This window comes from Scyliorhinus canicula, chromosome 8 (assembly GCF_902713615.1).
Source record: "Scyliorhinus canicula chromosome 8, sScyCan1.1, whole genome shotgun sequence".
In the NCBI taxonomy this organism is placed as follows: domain Eukaryota; kingdom Metazoa; phylum Chordata; class Chondrichthyes; order Carcharhiniformes; family Scyliorhinidae; genus Scyliorhinus; species Scyliorhinus canicula.
Window position 1 is genome coordinate 96,754,392 of NC_052153.1, and position 27,109 is coordinate 96,781,500.

Below are 27,109 nucleotides of genomic sequence, written 5' to 3' on the forward strand. Positions count from 1 at the left end.
GGTGCTGCAGAGCATGGCTCAATCAGTGCAGAGCATTGCCGAGGTGCTGCAGAGCATGGCTCAATCAGTGTTGCGCATTGCCGAGGTGCTGCAGAGCATGGCTCAATCAATGTGGTGCATTGCCGGGGTGCTGCAGAGCATGGCTCAATCAATGTGGCACATTGCCGGGGTGCTGCAGAGCATGGCTCAATCAATGCGGAGCATTGCCGAGGGTGCCAACACAATCGTGCATGCATTGGGGAGCTGACAAGGCTGGCAGAGCCAGCCTCTGAACCAAGGTGAAACCCAGGGCCCTATGGGCACCAACCAGGAAGAGGGAGCACTGGGTGGCAACCCAGACCCATCCCATGGGTGGCAATGGCAAGGGGGCAGCGCTGTGCACTCAGTGGTTGATGGAGCAACTGGTGGACGTTTCAAATAACAGCAGCAGAGCAAGGAGGCCTCAGAAGAATTGGCTAAGGTTATTGGAGCCGCTCAGAGCAGCCTCGATACCCCCAGCCCCCCTTAGCCGTGCACCACCAACCGGAGCTGCACAACATACACCACCCCCAGCACAGGGGCTGCATGCCCAGTGCCCCGGGCTCATTGCCTGTGAGTGAAGATGGTTGCACACCTCTTTGGTTCCCCAGGTTCTCGTTTTAGCCTCTCCTGTTTTTCACCGGCCTCATTGCCCTCAAGGCCCAGAGAATCATACCCATTGAGTGCGTGGGAATATAAAGCCAGGCAGAGGTATCTGGTTATACAAACTTATACAAAGAGCAAACAACAAAGAAAAATTACAGCACAGGAGCAGGCCTTTCGGCCCTCCAAGCCTGTGCCGATCCAGATCCTCTATCTAAAGCTGTCGCCTATTTTCTAAGGATTTGTATCCCTCTGCTCATTGCCCATTCATGTATCTGTCTCGATACATCTTAAATGATGCTATCGTGCCGCTTCTACCACCTCCGCTGGCAATGCATTCCAGGCACCCACGACCCTCTGCATAAAGAACTTTCCACGCATATCTCCCTTAAACTTTTCCCCTCTCACCTTGAACTCGTGACCCCTAGTAATTGAGTCCCCCACTCTGGGAAAAAGCTTCTTGCTAGCCACCTGTGTATACCTCTCATGATTTTGTAGACCTCAATGAGGTCCCCCTCAACCTGTGCCTTTCTAATGAAAATAATCCTAATCTACTCAACCTCTCTTCATAGCTAGTGCCCTCCATACCAGGCAAAATCCTGGTTAACCTTGTCTGCACCTTCTCCAAAGCATCCACATCATTTTGGTCATGTGCCAGAACTGTACGCAGTATTCCAAATTTGGCCGAACGAAAGTCTTATACAACTGTAACATGAGCTGCCAACTCTTGTACTCAATACCCCTTATGATGAAGGAAAACATGCCATATGCCTTCTTGACCACTCTGTCGACCTGCACAGCCACCTTCAGGGTACAATGGACCTGAACACCCAGATCTTTCTGTACATCAATTTTCCCCAGGGCTTTTTCATTTACCATATAGTTCACTCTTGAATTGGATCTTCCAAAATGCATTACCTCGCATTTGCCCGGATTGAACGCCATCTGCCATTTCTCCACCTAACTCTCCAATCTATCTATATTCTGCTGTATTCTCTGACAGTCCCCTTCACTATCTGCTACTCTACCAATCTTAGTGTCATCTGCAAACTTGCTAATCAGACCACCTATACCTTCCTCCAGATCATTTATATATATCACAAACAACAGTGGTCCCAGCACAGATCCCTGTGGAACACCACTGGTCGCAGTTCTCCATTTTGAGAACTCCTTTCCACTACTACTCTCTGTCTCCTGTTGCCCAGCCAGTTCTTTATCTATCTTGCTAGTACAACCTGGACCCCATAAGACTTCACTTTCTCCATCAGCCTACCATGGAGAACCTTATCAAGTGCCTTACTGAAGTCCATGGATATGATATCTACAGTCCTTCCCTCATCAATCAACTTTGTCACTTCCTCAAAGAATTCTATTAAGTTGGTAAGACATGACCTTCCCTGCACAAAACCATGTTGCCTATCACTGATAAGCCCATTTTCTTCCAAATGGGAATAGATCCTATCCCTCAGTATCTTCTCCAGCAGCTTCCCTACCATTGATGTCAGGCTCACCGGTCTATAATTACCTGGATTATCCCTGCTACACTTCTTAAACAAGGGGACATTAGCAATTCTCCAGTCCTCCGGCACCTCACCCGTGTTCAAGGATACTGCAAAGATATCTGTTAAGGCCCCAGCTATTTCCTCTCTCACTTCCCTCAGTAATCTGGGATAGATCCCATCCGGACCTGGGGCTTGTCCGCCTTAATGCCTTTTAGAATACCCAACTCATCCTCCCTCCTTATGCCGACTTGACCTAGAGTAATCAAACATCTATCCTAAACCTCAGTATCCTTCATGTTCCTCTCCTCGGTGAATACCGATGCAAAGTACTTGTTAAGAATCTCACCTATTTTCTCTGACTCCACGCAGGGGGGCTGGTTTGGCTCACAAGGCTAAATCGCTGGCTTTTAAAGCAGACCAAGCAGGCCAGCAGCACGGTTCGATTCCCGTACCAGCCTCCCCGGACAAGTGCCGGAATGTGGCGACTAGGGGCTTTTCACAGTAACTTCATTGAAGCCTACTCGTGACAATAAGCGATTTTCATTTCATTTCATAACTTTCCTCCTTTGTCATGGAAAGGATTGTCCCATTCTCTAGTTACCCTCTTGCTCCTTATATATGAATAAAAGGCTTTGGGATTTTCCTTAACCCTGTTTGCTAAAGATACTGCATGTCCTCTTTAGCCCACTTGATTCCTCGTTTCAGATTGGTCCTACATTCCCAATATTCTTCCAAAGCTTCGGCTGTCTTCAGTCGCTTAGACCTTATGTATGCTTCCTTTTTCCTCTTAGCTACACTCACAACTTCACCTGTCATCCATGGTTTCCTAATTTTGCCATTTCTATCCCTCATTTTCACAGGGACATGGCTGTCCTGCACTCTAATCAACCTCTCTTTAAAAGCCTCCCAGATATCAAATGTGGATTTACCTTCAAGCAGCTGCTCCCAATCCACATTCCCCAGCTCCTGCCGAATTTTGGTATAGTTGGCCTTCCTCCAATTTAGCACTCTTCCTTTAGGACCACTCAGCTTTGTCCATGAGTATTCTAAAACTTACGGAATTGTGATCACTATTCCCAAAGTAATCCCCGACCGAAACTTCAACCACCTGACCAGGCTCATTCCCCAACACCAGGTCCAGTATGGCCCCTTCCCTAGTTGGACTAGTTACATACTGCTCTAGAAAACCCTCCTGGATGCTCCTTACAAATTCTGCTCCATCTAGACCTCTGACACAAAGTGTATCCCAGTCAATGTTGGGAAAATTAAAATCTCCTATCACCACCACCCTGTTGCTCCTACATCTTTTCATAATCTGTTTATATAGAATCTGTTTATATATTTGTACTTCTATCTCACGCTCACTGTTGGGAGGTCTGTAATACAGCCCCAACATTGTTACTGCACCCTTCCTATTTCTGAGCTCTGCCTATATTGCCTCACTGCTCGAGTCCTCCATAGTGCCCTCCTTCAGCACAGCTGAGATAGCCTCTGACCAGTAATGTAACTCCTCCACCCCTTTTACCTCCCTCTCTATCCCTCCTGAAGCATCAATATCCTGGGATGTTTAGTTGCCAATCATGCCCTTCCCTCAACCAAGTAATAGCAATATCATACTCCCAGGTACTAATCCAAGCCACAAGTTCATCTGCCTCACCTCCTACACTTCTTGCATTAAAACAGATGTACCTCAGACCAACAGTCCCTTTGCATTCATCATCTGCTCCCTGCCTACTCTTCCCCTTAGTCTCGCTGACTTCATGATCTATTTCCTTACAGGCTTTAGTTACTACCTCCTTACTGTCCACTAACCTCCTTATTTGGTTTCCATCTCCCTGCCGCATTAGTTTAAACCCTCACCAATAGCATTAGAAAAAGCACCCCCAAGTACATTGGTTCCAGTCCGGCCCAAGTGTAGACCGTCCAATTTGTAGTAGTCCCATCTCCCCAAAACCGGTCCCAATGTCCCAAAAATCTGAACCCCTCCCTCCTGCACCATCTCTCAAGCCACGCATTCATCTTGCCTATTCTTTCACTTCTACTCTGATTACCACGTGGCACTGGTAGCAATCCCGAGATTACTACCTCAGAGGTCCGACGTTTTGAAAAATTTGCTCCGAACTCCCTAAATTCTGCTTGTAGGATTTACAAGCTCATCCTGTTTTTTACCTATATGCACCACAACTGACTGTTCACCCTCCCCCTTCAGAATGTTCTGCAACCGATCTGAGACATGCCTGACCCGTGCACCTGGGAGGCAACAGACCATTTGGGAGTCTCGTTTTTGACCACAGAACCACCTATCTACTCCCCTTACGATTGAATCCCCTATGTGAGGCCGTGGAATGCCCTACCTGCAACAGTAGTGAACACGCCAACATTGAGGGCATTAAAAAATTTATTGGATAAGCATATGGATGATAAGGGCATAGTGTAGGTTAGATGGCCTTTAGATTTTTTCCATGTCGGTGCAACATCGAGGGCCGAAGAGCCTGTACTGCACTGTATCATTCTATGTTCTATGACTATGGCCCTGCCAGTCTTTTGCCTGCCCTTCTGTGCAGCAGAGCCAGCCACGGTGCCATGAACCTGGCTACTACTGCCTTCCACTGGTAAGCCATCTCCCCCAACAGTATCCAAAATGGTATACCTGGTTTGGAGGGAGATGACCGCAGGGGACGCCTGCACTGCCTTCCTGCTTTTTCTCTGCCTTTTGGTCACCCATTCCCTTACTCCCACAGCAATCCTAATCTGTGGTGTGACCAATTCGCTAAATGTGCTATCCACAATGTCCTCAGCACCACAGATGCTCCAAAGTGAGTCCATCTGCAGCACCAGAGCCATCATGTGGTCTAACAAGAGCTACAGCTGGACACACTTCCCGCACATGAAGGAGCCAGGGACATCAGCCATGTCCCTGTAAAGCAGTGGAATTTTGTATGGAAAGGTTATTTTGTGGGATTAACCAGAATGTCAGCAACAGGATGGATATGGCCCTTATCAAGAATTAGGTGCTGAAGGCAGATGTACCCAGAATACGATTGCACCAGCAACGTCCATCTATCCTCCTCCACAGGTCACTGAAGTGAGAGAGTGAGGGGCTAGCCAAGATTACTGGTACAGTAGGCCAGCACTGCATATCAGTGTATCCAGCATCAACCAGTGTGATATATTATGCTTTGAACAAGTGGTGATTATTGCATGCAGCACCAATAAGACTATGCCCAGGTGACTTAACTATCCAGATATATGCTGCACCAGCTTCTTTTATCTGCTCAGTGCCCAAAGTCCTCTCCACTGGCATAAAGAGCCACATGGTGCAACAACAGATGAGAAACCAGAAAATATTAGATATTGAGCCTGGAAAGATTCTCAATGTGGAATTGGATAGCCAGGGTTACCTTCACCACTAGTAACTGCACTGCCCTCAGCCTACTGTGGCTGAAAGTTTGTTTCCAAGAGGTGGCAGAGTCCAGTGTCAGACAATGCATTGCGCATACCTTCACTTAACACAAAAAAAATCCTCCCGGAAGACTCTAGGTGGAGGAGTCCCAAGGAGAGAGAGTTTCTCTTCAGCTTCCTCCCTACACCATGATAAGCTCATGTGGCTGCTGCCTCTGCCCCATCTCCCTCGCAATGTTGCAGCTAAAGGACTGCAAGTGATGCACTCAATGCCTCAGAACCTGAATAACTAGCAAGTATGTGATGAACCTTCATATAGCATTGGTGGGGTGATGAACATATGTACATGTTTAACAATATATGTTCGAGAGCGCAATAATTGGCATGGCTAGGTTCAAAATGAGAGCAGTGGTATTAAATGAATTGGACCTAGACTTCCAATTTATTTATCCATGTACATTTTTACTGCCTGTGCTAAATGCCCTCACCAGGGACCAAAGTGAGCAGAAGCCATTTTCGAAATTGAATCAATTACAGTGCCACAGTTTTTAAATTGAAGATTTCCAGCATGTGTAGTATTTTACTTCTATTATGGTTGAAGTTTTATTTCTTATAGACAGTAAAGATAAATGCAGAACATTTTATTTGCACCAATGGATTATATTTTCATCATGACAAACATTTAGAATTAGCTTCATTATTTTTACAACTTCCATGTCCACAGACACTTTATCAGCATGCTTCATTCATCACTTCCACATAGAGCCAGCAGGATTGTCTCATAGTCCCCCTTGGTGTCATCCTGTCAGGAAAGATTAAAATGAAAGTGAAGGTTTGTATTATCATATGCACACAAGATCTATTTTTGAAAATGGACTAGGCCAAGTCCATATTTCTTTGTCTCAAATGGATTAAAAACAACAGTATGGCCAGTGATACTACTTCATTAAAAATGGTGGATTTGAATATAAAATATAGAGGCAGAGTCAACAGCGCTTATTGGGAAGGAAAATCTACATCAGAGCAGTGGGATTCATTTAGAGAATACACAGCCAACATGTTCCATAAACGGTGAAGGGTAGAAGCAACAAGTCCAGAAAAGCCTGGACGTCAAAAGGATACCCAAAAAAAAGGGAGACTTAGGCCGATAGGGGGCTCAAAACAGCAAGTGGCCAGAGGAAAAGTAAAAAGAAAATTTGGGGGGGGGGGCGGCATTTAAAACCAAAAAGTAGGTGAGCAAAGTGTGAGCATGAAAACACACTGGTGAGTAAAATCAAGTATATTAAAGGGCAAGAGGAGGGTGGGCAGGAGAGAAGGAAACATTGAGGGAGGAGATAACAGTTTTAGTGGGCTTAATGGCTGGAAGTCTGGTGTCCAGTGGTATTCTGTTGTGATTGGTACTGGGTTCCTTGCTGCTTTTAGTGTACATTAATGATCTAGACCCAAATGTAGGAGATATGCTAGAGCATTGCATTTTAGGAGGATAACAAGGCAAGGAATATTATCCAAGGCATGAGGCATAGAAGAGCAGGGAGGTTATGGTGGAACTGTACAAAATGCTCATTAGGCGACAGCATGGTTCCCACATTATAAAAGTACATGATTGCACAAGAAGGTGCACGAGAAGGTGTAAAGGAGATTCACCAGGATGTTGTCTGGGCGGGTGTGGTTAAGCTATCGACTGGATAGGCTGGGGCTGCTTGCCTTCCGGAAAGGCAGGTACTGGATTGTATAAAATTAGGAGGGGTATAGATGGGACGGGTATAGATAGAGAGGACCTTTTCCCTTTGAGGGGGTCAGTAACCAGGGGGCATAGATGTAAGGGACAGAAACAAAAACCTTTTCATCCACCCAAGAGGGTGGTTGGAATCTGGAACTTACGGCCTGAAGAGGCTGGTAGAGGCAGGAACTCTAACATTTTAGTATTGAAATGAGCACTTGGAAATGCCATAGCACGAGACTACAGGCTAAATGCTAGGGCTAGCACAGGCACGCCAAAGGGCCTCTTCAGTACTATATAACACATTGCAGCCACAAACCCATGGGAAGGAAAATAAGATTAAATGCTTCTCAATGACCTGAACAGATTGACAAAAGTTTGGTTTGAAATGTTAATCTTTTGCATTCTTCTCCATTCAAACCTCTTCTGTTTCCAATGCAAATGCCTGTGACTGGTACCCAAAATGAGGGTGTTTTTAAATAATTTCAATGATAGTGAAATCTGATGCTTCAAGGTAGGTTATGATGTGTGGCCATTCACAAATCCATGCTGCTTCCTTGGTGATCAACAATTTCCCTCAGTTAGTCACTGGATGAAGATTTGAGGAAATTACCTTCACTCCTCCTTTATTAATGAGCACAATCTTACCTTGATGGCTTTATGAAGGGTTGTTCCATATTTTGCTTTGTACGCCACTTTGATATCCTTCAAATCCACTTCAGAACGGGAAATCATAATTCTGATCAACACTTTATCTTTGGTACCATAGCCCTATTCAAATACAAAAGTAGACTTGATCAATTTGGAAAGCCAAGTTTGAAACAAGTGGTTGGTATGAATTTTTGCAATAGTTTTCATACAGGTAGCATCACTGGGACCACCACAGTGAAGTGATCCTGGTGTTGGACCAGCAAGGCAAGTGGTGTTTTTAATGATAATATGAAGGCACCAATCACAAATATTGGGTAAACATGCTGTGGGTCCAATTAATTCATTTAATAAGACTAGGCACATGGAATATTTGAAGAAAGTGATGCAGAGTTCTACCCACAAACAAAAAAGGTGAAACTAAAAGGCATGTGGCAAAAAGGTAGGTAACAAACTCAAATTCCATTAATCTGGAAATCCATAGGCTGTCACAAGCAAATGGAAAAAGTGGTTTACTAGGGCAAGGGGAAAGAAACTAGTTGCCATATGCACAAGTTCCACATTATATTGTCAGCATTTGAAGTGACTGTCAGGCTGTTCTAAACCCAATTTTTAAAAATCGGGAATTGGATGACCCAAGTAACTGGCCACTCATCTGGAAAAAAATTCCTCTGCACCCTCGCCAAAGCCTTTGCATACTTTATATATTGTGCTGTCCAGATTACTCTAGCTGGGGTCAAACTTCTGTACTTGTAATACAAAAGCTTAGGATGGATGCCAAAAATCTGTTAAGTAGCCCTACCAACTTCAATTGTTTGTGCGTGAGCATCGACATGTCGGTTTTTAACACCCCTTTAAAACTATAATTTGATATAACTAGATATGATTTGATATGTGTCGCCTTTCTATATACTAAAACATCTCTTCTGTACTTGGGTCTATTAGTGCCTTCCTCACTGTTTAAGAGTTATTGTACCTGGTACTTCCAGTCCAACAGCGTCCTTGAAGAAAAAAAAAGCAGCAATCATCCTAGGACTGAACCTTGGGAACTCTACTGTATACTACCCTCCAGTCTGAAACAAGATAGTGGCCATTTACCACAACTTTGCCAATTTTAAATAAATGTTGCAATGCCGCCCTTTCCATTGAATTTGGTTTCCAATTTTGTTAACAAGTGTAATTACTCCAATACCCATGGATTCCTCTTTCAAACGAATGCTATGAGCATGTGCAAGTTTTTTTATATTGGACGGATTGCTTTAAAGCTTTAGGATCAATCCCCTTGCTAAAAGTCAAGGCTGTTTACAATGTCCACTTGGTATCCATAGAATTCCTACAGTGCAGGAAGTAATTCAACCCAGAGTCTGCATAGAACTGGTTAAAGAAAACTTCCACCCTATCCCTGTAACCCCACCTAACCGGCACATCTTTGGACTGTGGGAGGAAACCAGATTATCCGGATGAAATCCACAGAACTTGAAAACACCACAGAAAGGCACCCATGGCTGGAATCAAACATGGGTCCCTGGTGCTATGAAGCAGCAGTGTTAACCACTGTGCCACACAACTCCGTTCCCAGTTACCTGCCCAACAAAATGAAAAACAGATCAAATATGATCTTGCCAAAAGCAGAGGAAAAAAAGATATAATATTTACCTTCATTGAATCATGCAGCTTCTCAGCGAAGTAGCCCGGTTTACACCCTAAGCATTTTACTGTGTCAAAAAGAAAAAGTAATATAGTGAGATGTTTCATGAGTTTACTGCACACAATTCCCCATATTTTGTTCACACAAGGAATGCTGTTACATCTGTTACTGCCCCTGGTGTATTTGTACCAGGAGTTAAGTTCACTTGTGATAGGAAGGAAAACAAAATGGGGGTCTCAACACAAACGTCAAAACAGAATTTAGATAAGGTCAAATTTAATGAGTGATGTACCATCAATTGAACGCGAGAGGAGTTGCTGGACAAAAGTATGGCTTTAATCAGCTAGATGTTAGCCCTGCGGTCAATTACAGTATAAGGACGACCGCTGGGAGTACTGGGTATTTATACCCCGTCCTGGAGGCGGGGTTAACTCAGCCTCTCAACCAATCGGGGAGCCGTCACATGACTGGTCTCAACCAACCGGTCGAGAGGCACATGACCGACCAGGGCAAATGGTAAGCCGGTGTTCTGCACCAATGGCAGGCAGCTATGCTAATCATACCACCACAATGATACCACGTGGGCACATTCTGGACTAGGTTTTAATGTTTTGCACAGATACTTGACATACTGAAACTCATTTTTTGCCACACGGTATGATGCAACATAGAATTGGATATGGATCATGTATTTGAGCCGGCAAGATTGGACGCTAGGTTTCATGGAGGAGGAGGGTTGAAGGAACTGAGGAACTTATTTTTGGAAGGCCAGTTTGAAAGTGTTGACCAGAAGTTTGGGATTCCGCAGGCCTTTACACATATGCAGGTGTAGGAAATTTGTAAGGAAGGTTTTCACAACATTTCTGGTGGCACCTCACTCCGTTGTTGGTGATTTATAGAGGATGACATTGTTGGATGGGGCCAAGGCCAAGCGTGAGAAGGAGCTGCGAGTAGCATTGGAGGGGTTGTAGTGAGAGGTGTTGCTGAGAATGATTTTGCAAGACTGGCGTTAATACATAGGTGATGCACAGGGCTCACCTGATGAGGTAGAGGGTGAGCCGTTTGTTTGAGGGGGGGGGTGGAGGACACTTGCAAGTGGTGTGGGGGAAGGTCAGCCAACCATACACATGTTATGGGCCTGCCTGAAGTTAGTGAATTTTGTTTGGGGGTGGAGAGGGTGGCAATTATAGCGGCATGGTAGCACAATGGTTAGCACTATTGCTTCAAGCACCAGGACCCAGGTTAAATTCCCAGCTTGGGTCACTGTCTGTGTGGAGTTTGCATGTTCCCCCCAGCATGCGCTTGGTTCCCTTTGGGTGCTCAGGTTCCCTCCCACAAGACTGCTTGTTTGGCAAATTGGTCATTCCGAATTCTCCCTCAGTGTATGCGAACAGGTGCTGAAGTGCGGTGATGGTGTTAATGATAAAATGAATAATGATAAAGAATAATAAAAATATATAATAGAAATTACTGTGTAAAGCCCTTAGCCACTTCATTCTAGCATCTGTTCAGGTGCACCGAGGGAGAATTCAGAATGCCCAAATTACCTAACCATTTTAGCCTTTGTTTTGCTGGTTTCTCACAGGAGAGTCCTTTTGAGGTGGAGGTCAGCCTCTCCACCCAATAACTCAGTATGGCTTGGGGCCAGATAGAGTTCAAGGGCTGGATTCTCCCCCCCCGCCACACCACTTAAATCAGTCTCGACCCGTCGGCGGGATTCTCCGTTATGCCGGCCAATCAATGGGGTTTCCCATTGTGGGGCAGCCCCGTGCTGTCAGGAAACCCCCAGGCACCGGCAAAACGGAGAATCCCGTCGGTGGAGAATTCTGCCCCCGATGTTTCGAGAAGTCAAGTTTACCTTGGAGGGGTTGCGCGATTGAGGAGTTTGAAAGCGTTGGTTATTGGGGGGGGGGGGGGGTCTGCATGTTTTATTTTTAAAAACAATTTTTTTTTTTTTTTTATTAAAGAAAACGAATTGACACTAAAACAATTGCAAAAGATCATGGGAGTGCAAAGAATGCTGCCAAAGTTATAGAAAAGAAAGAAAGTGATTTGCTGCCAGTTTCCATAATATTTTCCAGAAGGCTATAATGTAAACCACAGGAATGCTTTTTTTGGAAGCCAATTCAAACCACTGACGTCAAAAAAAGAGAAGCTATTTTAGTGGTAAACTTTCCTGGATTAGCAATGACTTTCCGGGTACTTCACGACAACCGAGCTGAGAGACGGGCCACAGCCCAGCATCTCCCCGCTAACAAGGAGGGAGCTGCTCAAACATTCCCTCTGAACACACTCCATGCCACCACAGGCCTGCTCCATACTTTTTCTCGCCCCCCCCCCCCCCCCCCCCCCCAAAACCAAGGAGAACACCTGAGCAGAGCTCAGGAGGATGCCACCATCATAGATCTGTCACAGCCACCACCAGTGCAGAGGCATACCTCGGCGGGTGACAGTAGCATACATGCTTCTGGGGCATAATCTGGTGAGCACCACACAGATGTACATCAAGTGGAGGCAGGAACATCCGTAGGTGGTGTGCTGGATACCAGGACTCTGCTGACTCAGTCAGATGTCGAGCCTCTGGACAAGGTTATTGAGAGCTGATGCAGATGCTATGGCATGGCTTTGAGATTCCGGCGGGGATGGCAGCAACAATCCAGCCTTTGCATAGCTGATTAGATGAGTCCAAGGGCTATGATGGTGCAAGCGATGAGGCCAATACTGTTTGGGGCAGCAGAGTGGAAAGCCTGCAGCACAATGTCAGTGCCTTAAATGATGGTGTCAAAGGCATGTCACAAGTCAGTAACGACCATGGCAGAGGGCCCTTACAGCATACCCCAGTTGCTGCTGGATGATGTATCCAAGATGCATTGAGGCCCTCAAAAGCATATTCCAGGCCCAGGTGGGCATTGCTGGGGCATTCCACAGCATATCCCAGTTGCACAGAGGGATATGTCCCAGGCACAGGTGGACATTGGCATAGCACTTGGGGCCCAGTCAGAGGCACATCACTGAGGGTGTGATCACCAAGACAAAGACAAATGGAAAGCGCCAGGATTAGCAGGGCCAGATGCAGAGGCCTCCCAAGTGCACTCCAGCTGCTGCTGCAGGTCCTCTCTGGTCTCGTCCTCCAGCCCTTCAAGACAAGGCCACACATCCCTCCTGCCCCTTTAGAATGGCACCAGGTTGGAGGGTACAGCAGACCACCCTCTGAGAGTGTAGTGCACCAGGGAACAGGCACACGCACAGAAACTCATCTCCAATCCCCTCAGCAGCCTTCATGCTGGTGTGGAACTGCACCTGTGTGACATCCTGCTGAAACTCAAGTTAGTTCCCAGGAGGCCATTACACACAACATATCCAGAGATGGACATGCAATATACAATATCCAGAGGTGGTGATTGCCCTTAAATTGGTGACAACTGTCACCATATCTGGATAGCACCAGAACCCACCAATGGGAGTGGGTCAGTAGATTATGCCCAGCATGGATCCTGATCTTGTCCTCTACTTTGAATGCTGTTGAATCACACCCATAGTTTGAATACACAGTCAAATCCCAGTTAAGCAGAGCAACACCCTGGTCAGGACATTCCACAAGATGCAGGAGACCAACGCCTGACTCAAATGGGGGTTTCAAACCCTGTTGCATGGAGAACATACTGACTGGTGCTATTCCCCAAATAATTTAATTTCCATCCTGCCCAGCACATAAATCCCTAACCGTCATCAAGAGGGAGAGATTCAGTGGTGCTCATTAATAGCGACAAGAGGTCAAAAACAAAATTGCACCAGGCTGTTAACCAAGTGGCCTGCTCTGGTAAGCGAAATGGGCATCCATCGTGGCAAGAAGCCAATAACCAGCACTCAAGATCAATTTCCATACAATTAACAGGAGCCACCCCACATCCAATCGCATCCCCAACAAGCGGCCATGAGTGCCGAGTAGTACTCCAAAGGTGAAGGTGGTGCAAGGGCTGCTGAGAGGGCCCAGTCATAATATCCACTCAATTATATCATGAGATGCAGACAGGCAGTGATTGACACACAGGATAACCAATGAACACACAACACAGAACAACCAATCACCACAGGAACAAACCACTATAAAGCCCACAGGGCATTAAGGCTCACCCTCTCTCACACAGAACACAGCTAGGGAGATAGTCGCACTTCACGGGTTCCAATGAACATCACCATGTGATGAGCTAGTCTGGCCAAGCCAGTGGGAGGTTATCAGTTAGGTTAATAGTGTGTCAACCCACAGCAGATTATGTACAGCAATCAACAGGTTCAATAAGTCAGTGTTGGACCATCCCCTGTGTCTGGTTTTACTGCATCAGTTGCAGTCGATGTTAGACCAACACATCAGACCTGAGATGAGTAGCCATGTTCATTGACAGGCAAATTGTCCAGGGCACTAGGCTTGCCAGTGCTCGGAATGGGGGGGGGGGAAACCACACGCAGGTCTGCTATGCCAGGCTCTGGATCGTATGTAACCATTTGCCATGTTCGGTCGACAAAACAAAAACAAAAACAGAACATTTAGTTCAAATAATTTGTATAACTGAAGATAACTAGGATAAACAAAATAATAAACTACTTACACCAAATAACTATTGTGGAACTACTGTAAACTATGTCTATCTTCCAGCACAACCTAACCTACTCCAACTCCCAGACCACAGAGTCACATGTTGGGTTTACTCTGCCAGCTAGTGATCAGAGGTTGTGCATAACAGTGTACAAAACTTGCCTTATGCATATCACCACACCATTCTGGAGGCAACCCTAGCCTCTTGGGTGCCCCACCGACCAGAGGCCTCTGGCTGCAAAGCTGAAGGCCATAGCTTACAGGAAAATAGTTAAGGAAGCACTTCATACATCCAAGCAAATTCCCATGGGCAGGCGTGCCATGAAGCATGTGGGGCTATATGCAAGTATGATATCATTCTGTTCATCTAGCGTTTGAGACATTTCTATTTAGAATAGTATCCACTCTGGAAAGCAATCTATTGAAACAATAATGATCAAATGGCATTATATAATGTGGGTCAGTAATCAGGATTCTTTGTCCAATTGGCAACTGCCAAAATTCACAGATCACACCCAAAGTACTCTTAGCTAGTGTGGCAAGACTCATCCATGGAGGCCATTGGGTGAAATTGCCATGATCCACTGATTTTTCAGTCAAGTGAAATCTACAGATTCTTAGAGCCATTGATCATGCCTGAACATCTTTTTTTGGTGTGGCGACTGTGATATAACTCCTTGCACCTGCACAGTTTCATTCTCAGACTTGTCGAAGAGCGGCTAAGGTCCTTACCTTGTGAGGTAAATTGGTTTAGCATCAGCCTGTAGGGGCATATGGTACAAACTTCACCAACCCAAGAAAATTAATTCCTGAATGATGTGTTCTTGGTCTCATCAGCAACTTTGTCCACTTTATAGATCTTCATCTTATTGTAATGGCAGCGAGGTTCAAGGTTTCTCTATCTTTGTACTTCAATTTCACAATCTGACTTTTGAACTCATTGCAGTCTGTACAAGCCTACATGCACTATCAATTCTAATATTTTGGATCAAAAATATTACTTTAATCTGCTTTTAGTATTACTGTGGAATTGTTTTTTTGCTTTTTTTTCCCCTCACACCAGATGTATTGAAGTTTAGTGCATTTGATGACCCTTGAACTACAAGTCATGACCCTTGAACTACAAGTCAGGACAACGCATAACCTTGCGCATGTGTGAAATCAGATAGTGTTTATGGCAAACACCAGCAAAAGACACAAACAACTTTGACATTGTGAAGTCTACAAAGCCTTGTACTGCCTGTGGAGGAGAGACTGATAAAGCACTCATGTTTACCAGACCTTTACTTGAGACAGTCAGAGACTTGGGGCGGGATTCTCTCAGCCTGGGGCCGGGCATTGGGCCGGAGAATCCCCGCGAACAGTGACATGCTGCCGGCACAAGATTCTCTGCAGAATAGAGAATTGGCACTATGGGCACTGGCGTGGTTGTCATGGCACTGGTTGGGGGCCACTACACGGCCAGCCCACTGATTCTCGGCCCACAATCCATTGTAAAAACGGCGAGTCCTGCCGGCGCCGTCCACACCTGCTTTCAGTCGGCAGGAACTCTGCGTAGAAGGGTCAGGGGGCGGGGCTGGGGCCTCCGCTGTGTCCTGGCCCGTGATTTGGGCCCACCAGTCGGTGGGCCGGCCTCCCTGGCTGGCGGCCTCCTTTCTTCCGCATCGGCCCCTGTTGTGTCAGGGCTGATGCTTTGAACGAAGCCACTGCGCATGTGCATGTTGGCGCCGGCACCACTGCGCATGCGCAAATCCTGCAGTGCCCAGTTTGCACTGGGATCAGCGCAAACCACTCGTGCTGTGTTGGTGCAGCCAGAATTGCTGATCCAGAGGCCGTGTTGATGCTGTCGAGAAACAAGACGGCGTCAATACTTGTCCTACCCCCGATGTATGAACCAAGTGGAAGTTCACCATCTGAGGAGCCGTCATGAACAGGGCAATTTGGGGTTCTGATATACAAGTTTTTACTTTTTCATTTCCTTTTAATAATTAATAATTGACTGATAAATACGGTGTTTTTAATTGCAGGATGTTTCTATCGCCATATATGGAGTCACACATTCCCAGTACAGTTCTGAACCAAAGAAAGACTCCACCAAGTACTCGTGCCCTTATGCAAAGACTGTAATTTGTCATTATAATCTTGCACTCTCCCATGTCAGGGCTGAAAAGCCAGACCTTGGCTTCCAGGAAGACTAGCAGAATATCTGGCATAGTTTTAGCATAATGCTGTTTATTTGCTCTAAACCAGTATCAGTCTGAAACCAAGGTGATGCTTTTGGGCAATGCAAAGTTCAGAATTGAGGTATCATTGCTGTAAGGATGGGTTACTTTGCATAAATTTAAATAGAAATGGAACATAAAAGGTTTAGGTAATATTTCACATACCCAAAGATATGAGAACATTTTCTATGTCCCCACTCAGTTCGAGATCCAAGGCTTTATCAACCTCATGTTTACTGTATTTGGTGTATCGCGCAAACACTGGAAAGAATACAGTGCAATTAGTGACCATGAAATTCTCAATGACATGCCAACTAATATTTTCACAAGTTGTGCTCAATTACAAGGATTTTCTTAACTTTGCGAATTTACCACATGCGATCTGATAAACTTTTGTATGTTCACTTAAAATGTGTGCTTTAAATATGCTTACCATTGCAATGTTAAAAGTCAAAAATCAGTTTGGGGCAAATTTTGTTGCCATTAGCTACTCCAACCAATATAGTGTAGAAAAATAAGCAGAAGAACCCATTCTACCCTCGAGTTTACCCAGATTGGCTTTATTCTCCTTTCCAACAATCTCAAGCTTATTCAGTTTCTAATTGTTTCATACCTTGTCTAAAACCATTCTTCCTAGACTTCTCCCCAACATGCTGGTTATCATATGGTGCTCAAAGAATAACTTCTGATCATGTGTACAAAGTAGTAATCAGATTAAGTCATGCTAGGTTTTTGCTTTTTTTTTTTAAAATTAGAGCTCCCAATTAAGGGGCAATTTAGCATGGTCAATCCACCTACCCTGCACATCTTTGGGTTCTGGGGGCGAGGCCCACGCAGACATAGAGAGAATGTGCAAGCTCCACATGGACAGTCTCCTGGGGCCAGGATCAAATCCAGGTCCTTAGCACCAAGGCAGTGGAGCTAACCACCACACCAATGTGTTTTGCCCTTACATGGGATGTGGACATCCTTGGCAGGGCCAATGTTTTTTGCCCATTCATAATTGTCATTGAACAGTGTTTTGCTAGGTTATTTCAGAAGGTAACGAAGAGTAAACCACATGACTGTGGGCCTGGGGTCACATGCAGGCAAGACCACGCAAGGCTGGCAGATATCCTCCACTAAAGAACCAGACGTTTTTAAATGACAATTTATGATGGTTTGTGACTAGCTTTATATTACAGTTTGCCATCTGCCAGTGGGAATTTGAACCCATGTTCCTCAGATCATTAGCCAGTTCTCTGGATTACTAGCTCAGACATTACCACTATTTCATCATTACTCCCTCAAGTGTGCCACTTTTCAAAGGATTGATGTTCCAGTGAATTAGTTTCATTCTGGATCTCAATGTGGACAATAATTCATTTAATAAACCCAAATTCTGATTTTAGATCCAAAAAGCCCTTTATTAGCAAGATGGTTGTGATATACCTCCATCCATGATTTCAACACAAGTACAATATTCAGTGTCACATTTCTTGAGTTATCCTATAGATACATCACTGAAGCCTTGTTATTAAAATACTTATTAACCACAAATGCCAAGGCAAACCTTTGAAAATTGACCAAAAGACTAGTAGTGAAAGAGCATGCAAGATTACTTCGTATCTATCTACACACCTAACATTCTGAACTTCAATTCAGAGATTTATTTTTTGAAATAAGAGTTGAATGGATCACTTGTCCGGCATTATTTATGGTAAGCAAAGTAGATATTATCCCAAGAACTACATTGATAGACAACCAAATTCCACACTAATTGTCAAGTTTAACATGATTAAAAAAGTGCACCAGAACCAATGTTTGGAGGTGAGCTCTTACCTGTCTGCATGTGAGTGGCATTTCTGCTTGTGAGAATATTAATGAAGGTGTCAACGTCAGACCCTTTTTTTTTCTCACCAGCTTCATACAAGGCCTAGATTAAATATTTAAGGATAGTTCTAGTTACTGACTTGATTTTGTGGACAATTCACACCAAGTTGAGAGGAGTAACCAATTTCTCACCCTTGCATCGTCATCAGCAAGATCATGATTCACTTCACAGCCTTCATCTCTGGATGCCTAGTAATGGAGAAGAGCGTTGAGAATTATATTCTTGAAACTTATTTTATGAAAAAGTTGGCCTTGAATAGAGTCAACAGAATTTGCTGTTAACTACTGCTCCCATTACATTGGTGTTTGAAAGTAAAGTAGTGGATATAGGAAATCTGAAGTAAAAAAAGTGCAGCAAATACTAAGTAGGTCCAGAGACATCTGTGGAGGGGGAAACGTTCAAAGTCAAATACAACTCGAGGATTAGGCTTGCTCAGTGTTATGCTGTCATAGAGGAGGAAGAACAAAGGATCTGGGATGGTAGAGGACAGGGGAGAATCACTTATGTCATGGAACAAAGTGGGTCCAGAAAACACTTTTCCAAAGCAATGTAAATGGCTAGCAGAATAAACACCTGTCCAAAAGCAAAAACTTGAATGATTAAGACTGCCACATGGCAGAAATTATGATTTTAAATTGTTGAAGAGGCTGTATAGTTCCTAATTGGAAGACTAGGTGCTCTTGTGTGTCAGCTTAGCTGGAGCTTCATTGGAACACTGCAGCTGGAGCTTCATTGGAACACTGTAGCTGGCCAAGGAAGGAGAGAGAGAGACTAATTAAAATGGTAAGCAACCAAGTCTGAAAGTATGGCCCCAAGTTGAGCGGAGGCTTCTGCAAATTGGTGTTCGCCTCCCCATTGTGAGCTGCAGGGAACTTGCAGGTAGTGCAAGTAACTTGCTGCTTCACCTAGAGAAGGTGTTTTTTACAGCCTTGGACAGCGAGGCGGGTGGGAATGGGGGGGGGAAAGAAATAAGATTCTTGGTTGAGGAAGTAGGTATAATTAAGAACATGGTTGCGGAAGTTATCAGAACAGAGGCAGAGAAACAGATTATGGAATGAAGCCCTTACAAGAGGTAGAATGTGTAGTAGGTATAGTCAAGGTAGCTATGGAATTACATGGAATAGTGGACAGCATACCCACAAAAAATGGGTACGCTGAGTCAAGATAAATGGCAGTACCTGAGATGGACCATGTGAAAGAGAGAAGAGTTGAAACAGGAAACAGTTGATCACGTTTCAGTGCTGGTTCTGATACAGCTAGCTAGTGTATTGGAGAGGGGGGGGGGGGGGGGGGGGGAAGAAAGAGAGAGAAAGAAGAGTGGAGAAGGGGGACCACCATAGAGAAATCCTTTAATATACATGCATTGGGTATGTGCCTTTCTGATTTCAGGAACACACCAAATTAAAAGCCTCAGGAATTATTTTTTAAAAATTAACTAAATGCTTGCTACAATCTCAAGGTATTTACTTTGTCCTCAAGATGGAAATTTCTTTAATCCTTGTTGTGCTTAGCATATTTCATCTTAGGCAAAGTCGCAAGACCAAAAATGTCCTGAAAAACACGTTGCTGTTGTGAAAATGTAGTTCAAGGTTGCAAAACCACTATACCTTAAGTAAAGCTATCAAAGCTTTTTCAAAGTCCTTCGATGTATCAGACTTGATTTCTGTCTCCAGGTCTTTTTTGAATTCTACAAAAAAAAACAAGAACCAGTATTCGGTTCAGTGGTGACTTCGGTGAGCTATTCCCAATCCTCTTGGAATACATATTATGAATATATTACCTTCTTTGTAAGCTTTAATTATCTCTTTTATTTCTTTGTTGTTCCTAGATACCAGGATCTCTACCAAACAGTCTTCATCAGTACCTAAACCCTATCAATATACAAAATAGAAAATTAATACAATAACATGTTCAAGATTAACAGAAGGAGCATATATTTATTAAAAATTGGAAACCATTGCTTACAACATGCATTGTGTAATGCCATCTCCCTTCTCTACTGTAAAGCTAAAGCAAACTGCCATCAACATACTCAATGAGCAGCAGAATTTAGGATTGGCATTGATAATGGTTTTGTGAAATGTTAATCAGTTTATTTTGGTAGAATGTAATTGCTAAATTAACATCAGTGGTAATGATAGCTTGTGTTCGGTTCGGAGGAAAAGAAATCTGAACTGATTCACAAAAGCAAAACCTCAAACACTCCAAGCCCACCGAAAGGTATGCATCAACAAGTATATGTGTAAATATGTGTTGCCTCCGACCAGTAGGTGTCAGGCAAGTAATAGCATGTGACATTGTAGGCTGGAGGAGAAATCATTATGGTCAGTTGTATTTGTTCCAGTTTGATAGCATTAGTTTCCTGCACAGTTTATTATACTATAATAATTTCTTGACAGGATGTTATTTAGCACGCCTCAGTAATGGTCTCTGTACAAGAACATAAACATCACCCACATACATCATATGGAAATTTCCCAGGCAAACTTGTAAATATAGCCTCTGGTCAATTGTAGCATCCAGCTGAAGTGAAGAGAAAGATCTATATGGAGTCTCATTTTTTGAATATTATTCAAAATGAGAATGAGATTGCTGATTACAGAATGCAGATTAAGTTGCACATTATTATCTATATCTAATGGCAAGGTCTCCACTGTCATTGCACATTACATAAACATTTTGGGCAAAGTACAAAAAAGTGACCAAAGCTGGTGACTTAAGTGTTCAACCAGGCAAGAACAGATAAAGGACTGACATTTAAATCTCCAAGAACAATTCTGTACAGAAGAATTAGACTCACTTCTTATCTCCAAGAATTCTCTTATGACAAAATTATTTACTTCTGTAGGGACCACTCAACAGTCCTCTGGAGAATTTATTAGCTCCAGCTATTCCCAAGAGTAAACTTCCATTCAGCCCCAAAACAGGAGAAGTTTGTCCTGGTTCCTTTTCAATGCTTCCAAGCCAAGCCAAACAGTGGCAGCACGGTAGCATTGTGGATAGCACAATCGCTTCACAGCTCCAGGGTCCCAGGTTTGATTCCGGCTTGGGTCGCTGTCTGTGTGGAGTCTGCACATCCTCCCAGTGTGTGCGTGGGTTTCCTCCGGGTGCTCCGGTTTCCTCCCACAGTCCAAAGATGTGCAGGTTAGGTGGATTGGCCATGATAAATTGCCCTTAGTGTCCAAAATTACCCTCAGTGTTGGGTGGGGTACTAGGTTATGGGGATAGGGTAGTGTTGACCTTGGGTAGGATGCTCTTTCCAAGAGCCGGTGCAGACTCGATGGGCCAAATGGCCTCCTTCTGCACTGTAAATTCTATGTATGTACAAATTGCTTATTATTTTTTTTTGCAAGACACAGACCTACTGCATATTCAAAATGCAATTAATTTTGGCCAACTTCCCTTTGAGCTGCAAAGTACACTAGGTTCAAACAGCAAAAGACCCAGATACATTGAATCAGAGAGTCATCCTAAGCGCCACTCATCTTTATAGCTTGCTGTGGCATATCCTCAAACTGACCTCCAAGGCAATAATACCTAGACATAGACATAGACCAGTACAGCACAGAACAGGCCCTTCGGCCCTCGATGTTGTGCCGAGCAATGATCACCCTACTTAACCCACGTAACCCGTATACCCGTAACCCAACAATCCCCCCATTAACCTTACACTACGGGCAATTTAGCATTGCCAATCCACCTAACCCGCACATCTTTGGACTGTGGGAGGAAACCGGAGCACCCGGAGGAAACCCACGCACACACGGGGAGGACGTGCAGACTCCACACAGACAGTGACCCAGCCGGGAATCGAACCTGGGACCCTGAAGCTGTGAAGCATTGATGCTAACCACCATGCTACCGTGAGGCCCCTAAATGTCCAATTTCTCCAGCTACACAAGCCCACCCTTTATAGCTCTCGCTCCTATTCAGCAAACGTGGGTAACTTATGAACTGCCATTTTTAGATGTTCTGGAAATCACCAATGCCCAGCATTTTAAATGAACTTACTGCAGAATTCCAGCAGGAAACAATGATCCATGAATTTGATATTTGCTGCACTAGACTCAACTAGGAAGTTTAATGAGTAATTATTGAGCAAATCTTGCAAGTTCTTAATTACCAGGGTGGTTGGGAGAGATCAGGGTTCATCTCTGAAAAACAAAAGAATGTGCAGGGCTGTGACACTAGGCTCATTTGGAGAGCCAGCACAGACAACAGGCCAAACAGACTCCTGTGTTGTAAACAATGAGGTGCTGTAAATCTACATCTCAAAGCAGTTTCTCACTTGTAAACTTACTGGATGATTTGCATGAAGACAATGCAAGATTCCATCGACATACTGTACTCTTTTCAGCAGTTTAGGGTCTATTGTTCCCGAGGTTGCTAACTTTTATTTCTTGACCACTCACCACCAGTGTCAGTATTACACTAGTTATGAGAAACATCAGTTTGCATATGATAATAAATAATATCATAAACGAGTATCATCAAATACAGAAACAGGTTTACAAAAATTACCTTCATAGCATCACACAACTGATGTGCATCAAACATGGCTGGCGTTTGCAGTAGATAAAGTGCAACAGTCTCCAGCTTGCTGGACAGTTTACTCTTCATGACATCTTTCAGTTGCTGGCAGAGAAAGAAAGGTATTTAACCAAACAGCATTTGTTTTTAATCTTCATAAGCTTAAACAGTTTACACCCCTAACAAAGAATAAAATGTTTGCCAGAGCTTACGCGTTAGCTTCACTATGAGGCCAGTTTAATCAGCATTTTCAACTGTTAAGAAAATGGAGCTGTGGAATCAGTAACTGACCTTTCCTACACTCTGTTGATATTCTGCTGCTATTTTTTGCCGCTGCCAATTGGTCCGTGTTGTCAAAATGTTAATGATCCCTTCTTCATCCACACCTGGTAAAATTACAAGAAACAGAAGTCAGCCATAGCTATTAGGTTCTGCAAAAAGGTAAGACAAGACAGACTGACTAGTAATAGGCACACCAACAGCAGGTTTTGGAGAGTTCTCGATCTACCAACATACGAGTGGAATATTTGAAATATTGCAGCTGTGCCTGCAATATGTACATTTCCCTAACACTTCAGTTAAAAAAAAACAGTTCTTAACTTCAGGAAGCTTCTAAAACTCTATCAAAATCACAGCATTCAATGAACTCAAAACAATTACAACATTTTTTGCAAGTTAATCAAATAAGCCACAATTGAATTTCTTGCTCACCTTTTGCTTGGAGTGCATTATTTAAAGCAACAGCATCAGCACTTGCATCAAAATTAGGAAATGGAGTAATTGTTGGTCCACTAGGGGATGGGTACTAAATAGCAAAGGAAGAGAAGAAAGAGTCAAAGTGAGAACATAACACAAGATGTCAACAGAAAATTGCTATACATGTAGCCTGGTTTTGGAAATTAATAAAAAAATGCTCACCATTTGTTACCCAAAACAGATCAACTAAGATACAAACCAAAAGTTTTCCCCCCCAGGAAGATCCAATTTCAGGGGCAATCCAGATTACTGCTTTCTTATTTGTTTATAGGAAGGTTGGTTTGCAAAAAAGGTTAGCTCATGGACTGGTAGATCCTGATCCTGGCCAGGCACCAGAACAGCCATGTACACTTACACTGTCTACACTTCAGCCACCACCATATGCTTGGCGCCTCCCATCAATAATAGGCTCCCACCATTTTGATCAAAGTTCTAATTTATTAAGGAGTGTGAAATAATTGCTTTTCATCCCTTTTTCAAGCACCAAACTGCTACATTGAGACAAATGAACTGCTTGCCATTTATCCAACAATGGCATGGAGTGTGAAAAGTTTCATTAAACTCCAGGACAATGGAACTCAATCCCAAGTGGATCAATTTATTCAAAATCCAAAAAATGTTAGTCTGAGATGGAGTTGAGATCCCCCTTTGCCAACAACAGTTTAAGATTGATCTGGATTTGTCCCAACCTTTATTTAACTAGATTTCCATTGCACTCATTTCTCTTAAATGGTACTACATTTACTTTTTAAAGAATCAATTACCTAATCCAGCCAAATGTCACTGGCTAGGTCATTCTTTGACTGCATCTGCACAGGTGCAACATCAATCAATGCATCTGCACAGGTGCAGAAAAAGTGCTACGACATCAATAGATGGAGCCATTGAAATGCAATTGCACTTTTGTGATAAATATAGGCATAACCAAAGTGGAGGATGACAAGAGGCAATTTCTGGAAGTGGAGGAAGGGCAATCTAGGCCAAGAAAAAAGTGCATGATACCTCCTTGGGATTGCCTCAGTGAAGCCTCCACCTACCCACACCCCACCCAATGTTGTCCTGGGATTTCCAGCATGTCATTCATGCAGAACACCAAGCAGCAACACATGCAAATGTCAGAGCAGTTGTGCCCACTTTATTTTTCCCCTCAAGCTTTCCATTCAAAGAATTTCAGGGATTTTAAACTCCGGCTCAGGCTACGGTAAGACAGATAGTATTGTAACCTAGATTGGACTTCAACATGGAGATCAAACTCCAGTAAAATCTCAACTATACAGTTTCGCCTCAGGAGTTCTTTCTCATTTTTTTTCAGGAAATGTTAAGTCGAGTTGGATGTTTGCATTAGAGGCCAATCATTGTTTTCAGATAAAACACGGAATACTTTCCAATTAATCAACTAGAGAGTTAGAATCAGAAACTCTGCAATACTATAGAACAGTTTCTTCAAGATTTATGCAGTGATGTCACTGGAGTTTCTGGCTCTTGGCCCTAAAGTGAGGAATTCATATTCAGCAATTTTTTGCCATATTTAGTGATGGATTATAACTAGACAATATGCCAGATACAAGATCAACAAGACATTGCTAAAATTTGACACCTATTTTGCCTCCCCAATTCACACGAATCAAGGGCACCTCAAAAACCCTCGAGTGATACTTGTGCATCTTACTGCCCCTGTGAAGAAGGAGTCTGAAAATTATGAAGCTTACGTTAGCATGCATTGTTTGCTGCAGGAATGTGCTGACAAGGTTAGATGCCATTTTCTGTGCTGCTGCTCTGTGAAGGAAAATAATAATTTGAGTTAAATCATTCGTAAAATAACATTTCCAAACAATTTTAAAATAAAAATGCCTTAGGGGTTACCATATGCAACCAATAAAACATGGTGGATTTATATTTAAAGAAACAGCTCCATAAGAAAACATTCTTCAATTGGAGGGCTATTTGGTTTGCTCACTTGGCACATTTCAACAATCAAAGCCAATTTATTAATTTCCTACAAAAAAATGACTTTTTGGGCAACCCTTCACATTCTCAGCAGAGGTAATTGATTCTTGCTGAAGTACAATCCCATGCTATCCTTCATTATCTTACTCCAAAATACATTGTGCAGATTATGCACACACACCCACCATCTCATTTCTTCTACTCCCCAGACCAGGTCTGAGCTACCATAAGCAGATACTGCCAGAAGGGTAAAATTTAAGTTCATTTGGAAATGAAAATGGCTTGTGTAAAATGCAGCCATGGCCCAACTAAGAGTCAATTCTCTGTCTCACGAAGTGTGAATGGACAGAGAATCAGATATCCAGCAAAATAAGAGGTCCACACACAACATCAATTCAGGTGTGTCATGTTCCAGTCACTGGTTTGTCATCGGTTTGCATCCCACGCTAGCATGCAAAACCAGCAACATTTGCAATGTGAATAACAGGTTGGATACAGCATGCTCTGTCCTTCTGCAATGCTCTGCTCCTCACAGGCAGACAGCTCATGGGCATAAATGACCATAAACATGGACTGGATGTCATGACTGTGAGGAGGGAGCAAGAAGTTTAAAGAAACCTGAATAAACATCAGACTTGCTGGGAGATGACTGCCTGAGCTGGGGCAGTAACTTGGGTGCCAAGTCTGCGGACTCTGGATGTCATGCACGACATGCGGCAGTCTGTCTTTTAAATGCACCCTTTGGTGCAACTTTCAGGCTCCTGGCTGCTCACATCACAGTGCTGCTAGTTTCCTTTAAAATGCAAAAAGCCTCTGACCATCTGGGAGCCCATTCAGGCCCTGCCTCTGGACACCTTCATACCCCTGCAGAGGGAGCAGTAGATCAAAAGAGCTCACCCAGACACCTATACCGCAGCTTTGGAACCCGCCTGTTCTTCTGCCCCTCAGGGCAGAGGACTCAATTGTGTCCTCCACCCCTCCGAATTCACCAGCCATCTCCTCCTGGTGAGGCTTGCAACATTGGCTGCCTCTGCCACCATCTCCCATGCAGTGTTCAGGAGGGCAGGCTTCAGCCCAAGCCTGCGTTGGGGAAGAGGGAGAGCCTCTGCTCCTCACTGGCATGGAATTGTGGATCCACCTCAGGCTCCAAGCCTTGAGGAGGTGGGGGAGAGCAGGTCTTCTGAGCCATCTTTGAGGCTGCAGGGAGTGTATGGCAAGTGGAGCGATGAGTGCTTTAAAACAGCTCCAGCTACTAGACTCTTGCCACTAACTCGAGCCCCAGCGGTTCGAAAGCCCGCTGGGCCAGGAATTGAAAAGTGCTGGCCTGTACGCATGTCCTGAACTGCTGAACAAATAGCATCCCCAATGGGAACTCAAAACCTCAATTCAGTGCAAGCCTCAAGAAAATTTCACCCTAGGGCTATGGCACAAGTTAAAGCGAAACGTGCATTTATATAGCATTATTCACAACCAGATGTCACAAAGCACTTTAAAAGCTGTAAAAGTACTTCAGCTGGTGTAAGTTGGGAAACCTAGCTGTACACAACTGCAATGTGATAATGACCCAAATCTTGTGATATTGATGGAGGGATAGATATTGCCCATTATTCCAGGGTGTTTTAAAATAAAGTGTTTCAAAATAGTGT

The 27,109-nt window shown here is 43.9% G+C and overlaps 1 protein-coding gene across 1 annotated transcript; it reads right to left on the bottom strand.

Annotated features, from left to right (window-relative positions):
• Positions 1-6,098: 6,098 nt before the first annotated feature.
• On the bottom strand, positions 6,099-25,292 carry anxa1a (annexin A1a). Its single transcript, XM_038804962.1, has 12 exons — positions 25,226-25,292; positions 23,472-23,565; positions 23,052-23,146; positions 22,752-22,865; positions 20,011-20,101; positions 19,838-19,917; positions 18,362-18,418; positions 18,179-18,272; positions 16,523-16,618; positions 9,550-9,608; positions 7,894-8,016; positions 6,099-6,327 (listed from the first exon to the last, which is right to left on the bottom strand). The coding sequence occupies exons 1-12, from the start codon at positions 25,274-25,276 to the stop codon at positions 6,268-6,270; spliced, it is 1,014 nt and encodes a 337-aa protein (XP_038660890.1). The 5' UTR covers positions 25,277-25,292; the 3' UTR covers positions 6,099-6,267.
• Positions 25,293-27,109: the final 1,817 nt, after the last annotated feature.